Source organism: Zea mays, chromosome 1, assembly GCF_902167145.1.
Source record: "Zea mays cultivar B73 chromosome 1, Zm-B73-REFERENCE-NAM-5.0, whole genome shotgun sequence".
In the NCBI taxonomy this organism is placed as follows: domain Eukaryota; kingdom Viridiplantae; phylum Streptophyta; class Magnoliopsida; order Poales; family Poaceae; genus Zea; species Zea mays.
Genome location: NC_050096.1, coordinates 256,445,309 through 256,451,351, shown reverse-complemented (window position 1 = coordinate 256,451,351; position 6,043 = coordinate 256,445,309). Strand labels below are relative to the sequence as shown.

General features: G+C 51.0%; 1 protein-coding gene across 1 annotated transcript; it reads right to left on the bottom strand.

The window, feature by feature from the left end:
* Window positions 1-1,353: 1,353 nt before the first annotated feature.
* LOC103643687 (Core-2/I-branching beta-16-N-acetylglucosaminyltransferase family protein) lies at window positions 1,354-3,118 on the bottom strand. Its single transcript, NM_001346940.1, has one exon. It carries the CDS (start codon window positions 2,444-2,446, stop codon window positions 1,364-1,366), a length of 1,083 nt encoding a protein of 360 aa, NP_001333869.1. The 5' UTR covers window positions 2,447-3,118; the 3' UTR covers window positions 1,354-1,363.
* Window positions 3,119-6,043: the final 2,925 nt, after the last annotated feature.

Genomic DNA, 6,043 nt, shown 5'->3' with positions numbered 1-6,043 from the left:
TGCTCTTAATCCATCCACCACATGTTTCCTCACATTTTTACAAGCAATCTAACAAAATCTGCAAGGTGGTAGTGCTAATGCTACGAGATGTCGACCGAGAATCTGTGTCCGACAGGGCATACATGCATCCAATCGATCTGCGACAGAAATTTTACATGTTTTCCGGGTGCAGTCTATTGACAATAGCCCTGACCAATATAACATCACAACCAGAAAAACATGCCATATCCCTTTCTTGTTTTAATCCCAGACAAGACATGACAATCAATAGTACAACTCAGGAGTGGACCAATAAGAGCATGCACTAGTATAATGTTGGCAGTGGGGCAGCGGCAGCCGGCATGACACAAGAGAATAGCAGTGAAACCGGTGACCTAACAAGTCCAGGCACTGGCATAAAAAATCTAATAATATTAGGCCCCCAACTTTGGCCATTTTACGCTAGTTTACAATGTTGCTTTGTTCTGTTCAGCGGCTTTTCTCCTGACACAGACTTTATACAAAAGGACCCTGCAGCACCCTCTTCCCAGGAAAAGAGAGAGAACGGCTTAAAAAAAATGGAGACAAGAAGAGGATATGTTGTTGAGTTGTTCGGTTGTTCCTCGAGGAGGTTCTAGACTAGAAGGCAGAGATGAAACTACACGTTTGTCCATCTGATCACAGTGGAAGCAAAAGTAGCACTGCAGTCTAACATTCCTTCTATGCCTGAAACAATGAGAGAAAGTTATGCAGAACCATAAAAGCATTGACAGCGTATTACTATGCGTAAGAAAAAAAAGGCGAGTAAAGTTTCAAAAGAATGATGAGGTACAGAGTATTTACATGGAAAATGTTCATTGGACCTAACAAAGAATGATACAGTGAGAGTCACAGGTTCAGCAGGGATAGCATTGTTACATTGATCCGATGAATGCAGCAATAGAATCCCACAAGAATTTCTTTGACTACCTAAGGAAGCTTCAAGCTTGTCTGCTTTAACTTTCAAGATGACTTACCAGCACTAATAAAAGGACCATATAGGTTAATGTTTCTATGATAAATGCACAATCCATCTAACAGGAGCAAAAGACTTGCAGTGCCTAAGGAATCAAACTAATGTAACAAGCATTCAATTGATGACACAATAACAATCTAACGCAGTATGCTGCTTTATTACTGAAAATGTTAAGCATACAGATTACTGAACAACCTACTACTCTTGCATTCCGTACTATGTACACTCCATTTGGAGACACTTCTCTTAACACAACACCTAAATAGAAGAAGATTAAATTCTTTCAGAGAGGCTGCAGCAAGTGCATACTTCCATCCCTCATTCATTTCAGTGTACAAACTCCGACCGTCAAATGGTGTCTGCTTCAGACTAGTCACGTAGGATGACTGAGTCTGCAATCTCCATCAAAGGCTCAAGGCACTCAGGAGAAAACTTGCGGGCGAACATGTAAGAGTGTGTCATGTTCGACTTCCTCAGCTCCCTGATCAAGCTCGCAGATACCTCTCCAGGCCCATACAAGTGTGGGTGGCCTGCAACCGAATCCGTCCAATTTACCCTTGTTAGGGTATACTTAGTACACCCCTCAGAATCCTGCATATCCAGTAGTGTGGGGAAGTAATGCTCCTCGGGGTAGCATGAATCCCTGCGCTCGATCAGACAGGGCAACTTGAACTTCTTCCAAAGCCTCATATCCCTCACGACCATGATGGCATGCCTTCTCGTGAGCACAAAGAACTGTGAGCCAGCCCGGAACTGATCATATGGAACCTCAGGGAGCATGGCATCGTCACCTCGAGCATAGTACCTGTCATGCAGCAGCTTGGTGTCGTTGTCCATGTTGTCCATTATCTCTATGAAACTGCGGTGGCGGCTATGAGGGCCAGCATTGTCAGAGAGGAGTGCATTGTAGAGGGTTGGGAACTGGTGGAGCGGGATGCAGGACTGCGACAGGAGCGCGAAGAACTGGTTGTTGGGGTCGTCAAGGAGCGCGGTGGCTAGGAGGCGGCGCGCGGCGGATATGAGGGTAGGGGAGGCGCGCTGCGTGGCCTTGGCGGGGACGAAGCGGCCGCGGAAGGATGGCGTGGGCGGCATCTCGAGGACGGAGTAGGGGTCGGCGTGGACGTAGAGGTTGAAGAGGTGGGTGTGCCCGCGGAAGAACTTCTCCCAGAGCGGGGAGAAGACGAGGTCCGAGTTGGTGAGGAAGAGGAAGGCGATCTTGGGCGCCGGGCGGCGCCAGAAAAAGTAGGAGCCCGCGGAGGTGGGCGTGGGAGTGGCTGACGAGGAGGAGAGGATGGCTCGGCGGAAGAGGGCAAGGTCGTCGGACTCGTCGGCGTCCGGGATGGCCGGGAGCGTCTTGGGCGGGAGCAGGCGCGGCGCGAGGAGGAAGACGACCGGGATGGAGATGAGCAGCAGCAGGGAGAGCAGGAACGGCGAGGCGTACGGCGACGTCATCTCCGGCCAGCGGCTGCTGCCGCGCCTGCGGGCTCTTGGATCAGGATTCGCAGAATACGCGCAGGCCGCGGCCAATGCAGCGGAGGATCTTGGGTGCGTGGTTTGGTAGTGGTGGTTGGAGCAGGGATCAGATTTTTTTTTTCCTCCGAAGCAGAAAGCAGGAGATTCAGACGATTGATTGATGGGGACAATCTGCCTCAAATTCGGCACACGCGAAAGGCCCGGTGAACTGGATCTTTCGATTTGAACAATAGGGAGATTTCTCGCAGCTCAGACAACCAGAGGAACCGGGCAAGCAATTGCTCCAAAATGGTGTGGCAATGGCGCGGCACCGCTAGGCTGGGAACCGACGACACCCCATGCGGGGCAGGATCTGGCTCGAGATCCGCGAACGGCAGGCCAGGAGAACCCGGGCCAAGAGCGGGGACGGGACAGCCAGGAACAACGCAGCCGGAGCAGGAAACCCGGCGCGGGACCGGGAATGGCGGATCCGGGACAGCGTGCGACTGACCTCGCGCGGAGGAGGCAGGCCGATCCCCTGGAGACTGGCGGGCGGGCAGGTGTAGTGGGGGGATCGGGGGGAGACTTTATGGAGGTCTCTGGCGCCCCCTGGTGGAGGAGGCGGTGGCCGGAGGAACGGGGGTGAGGAGGAGAGAGAGTGAGTCGGAGGGTGGAGAGAGGAGGAGGTGACGCGCGCTTATATCTGGTGCTCCTGCTCGTCGCTCTCACGGGACGGTGGGCCCTCTTAATTGGAGCAACAGTGACTTATATCAGTGTTCCAAATTAAATTATAGGCCTCAAGCTAAAAAAAACTACTCTACTGCTTTATTTTACAAAATATTATCATAAAAATATAGAGCATCTCCAATAAATTGTACCCCAAAATATAAAATGTTATGACATTTTAAAGCGTTTAGAGCATTAAAAACAAATTGTGTTTCAACGGTTAAGCTTAGAACATGTTTGTTTCCTTCCAGAATTATATAATCTAGCTTATCTATATATACTACTCTTAAGAGCATCTCTAACAATGCCTCAAACTAGTGCTCCAAATTGAAATATGGGGCTCTACACAGGAAAAACTACTCCAATAGTGCCCTATTTCATAATTTTTTGTCAAAAAACTATAGGGCACCCTCTCAAGTGACTCAAATATACTACACCGTAGTGGGCTGCCCTATAATCTAGATTTGGGGCTTTACTGTTGGAGCGAGATGTTTTGTTGGTGCCCTAAATTCTATAAAATATACTTATTTTCAAATTATAGGGCATTTTTATAGGTCACGTTGTTGGAGATGCTCTTAAGAGAGTAGTGTAGGCGTTCACAGGGTGAGGGTGGTGCACGGTTCTGCCTCCAGATCTCGGGCTCGCCCAAACCGCCACCCATCACCAGCCGCCATCCCTGTCCGCCATCTCCGCGCGTCTGGCACCCATCACCAGCCGCCATCTCCGTCTGCCATCTCCGCGCTCGCCATCTCCACGCGTCTGGCACCCATCACCAGCCGCCATCCCCCGCTCCGCTCTCCTCTCCGCTCTCCTCTCCGCTGTCCGCACCCACGGGACATGGAAGGAGAATCTCCAAATCTCGAGCGCGAGGACTGAGGGCGGGCGGGATGGGGAGGCGAGGAGCGAGGCGGCGAGCGCGGAGACGGCGGCCGTCCGGAGCAGCGTGAGAGCGGAGCTGTCGACGGACGCGAGCGGCGCACCCGTGGCGGCGCTGAAGAGGGAGACGGCGGCGTGGACGGACGGGAGGCACGACGAGTTGGACGGGAAGGAGGTGTCGGCCTTGAGCGCGAAGTAGGGTAGCGACGGGTGCGTGCACCAGGAGGGCATGAGGAGCAGCGCGGTGGACGGCGCCGTGGGGAGCGGGATGGAGACGTGCTGCGGGCACTGGATGCCGGCAGAGAGCTCGGGATGGGCGAGGTCGCGCGGAGGTGTGGGATCATCGCGCGTGCACACCTGACGCCGGAGGATGGTCTGCTGCGCCGACTCCCGGTTGGCGAGCACCCGCCGCAGCCGCTTCGCCTCCTTCTCCGCCTGGAATTATTTGGCACCGAGCCACCCACCCACCAGACTCAGACGGTCTAGCAGCTAGCTAGCAGATAGGATGCATACAGCAACCAACCGCACAACTTAATTACCTCGGTGAGCATGATGTGCCGGGGATGGGCAGCAGCACTGGAGCTGCTGGAGCAGGACGGTGACTGCATCACCACGACGCGGCCGAGCCGGAGGCTCAGCCTCGTGCTCGCCGTCGTCTCTTTGTCATCGGTCATCTCCAACAAGCTGCGAGGGGAACGAGTTTTTGTTGTCCAGCTCATTCAGAAAATTTCTTCGGGGTCAAATGTTGCATGCTACGAGTTTGTTGCACAACACTGGGAAGGTGTTTGATGAAATGCTCAAGCCAACACCATTCCAATTTCCATTTTTTTGGTAATCTCTAATTCATGCTCGGTATGTCGACTCAGTGAAGTGAAGCAAATCATTTATTTAATTTCTAATTCGTGTGGAACGTTACTTTACCTAATAAGTATACGATATTTTTTTTAATATTTATACGTTATTTTACCTAATATGTATATGTTATTTTTTCCATAATATTTATACGTTCATAAATTTGTAGTATTAAAAATTATTAATTTCATCATTTTAACATCATTTTTAACGGTGTACGTTAGAACCAATTGAAATATATATGAAAACATTGAGTAAATATAGTAGTTTATGTATTCTGTTAATATTGTAGGTATAGTGGACCAGATCTAGAGGATATTGCTGAAGATAAAAAATTTATAGAAAACAAAATATTTTAGATGATGCTATAAAGGATAGAGCATATTTTTAAAGGATGGAATTTATATACCTTGTTGAAGACAGACTCAGCTGCAAGGCAAGCAACAAAAGCAGCAACTCGCTGGCTCTAGGCTCCCGCGGACGGAGTCGAGTGGGGAGTGTGGACTGGTGGTTCTAGCCTTCTAGGCCCGCGCGGGGGAGATGGCCGAGTGGACCACCGGCTCTCTACCCATAGCAATGGCCCATGCGTGGCCGGTGAAAGGGAATTAGGCTTACATCTATTCCTAATTGATTTTGGTGGTTGAATTGTTCAACACAAATAATTAGACTAACTAGTTTGCTCTAGACTATAAGTTTTGCAGGTGCCAAAGGTTCACAATAAACCAATAAAAAGACCAAGAAAGGGTTCAAACAAAGAGAGCAAAAGACAACCGAAGTGTGCCCTGGTCTGGCGCACCGGACTGTCCGGTGCACCACCGGACAGTGTCCGGTGCACCACCGGACAGTGTCCGGTGCACTAGGGAACTCCACTCCAAACTGCTCACCTTCGGGAATTCTGGGAGCCACTCCGCTATAATTCACCGGATTGTCCGGTGCACCACCGGACTGTCCGGTGTGCCAGCGGAGTAACGGCTACTACAGCGCCAACGGTCGCCTGCAACAGCATTAAATGCGCTACAGTGCGCGTAGAAGTCAGGCACACACCAGAAGGCGCACCGGACAGTCTACAGGACCTGTCCGGTGCACCACCGGACTGTCCGGTGGCCCAGAAGACAGAAGCTCCAACGGTCGAACCCTAACGGT

What these genes read in the sequence shown, in the direction of transcription:
- LOC103643687 (NM_001346940.1), bottom strand. Translation starts at nt 2,446, where the DNA reads ATGACGTCGCCGTACGCCTCGCCGTTCCTGCTCTCCCTGCTGCTGCTC.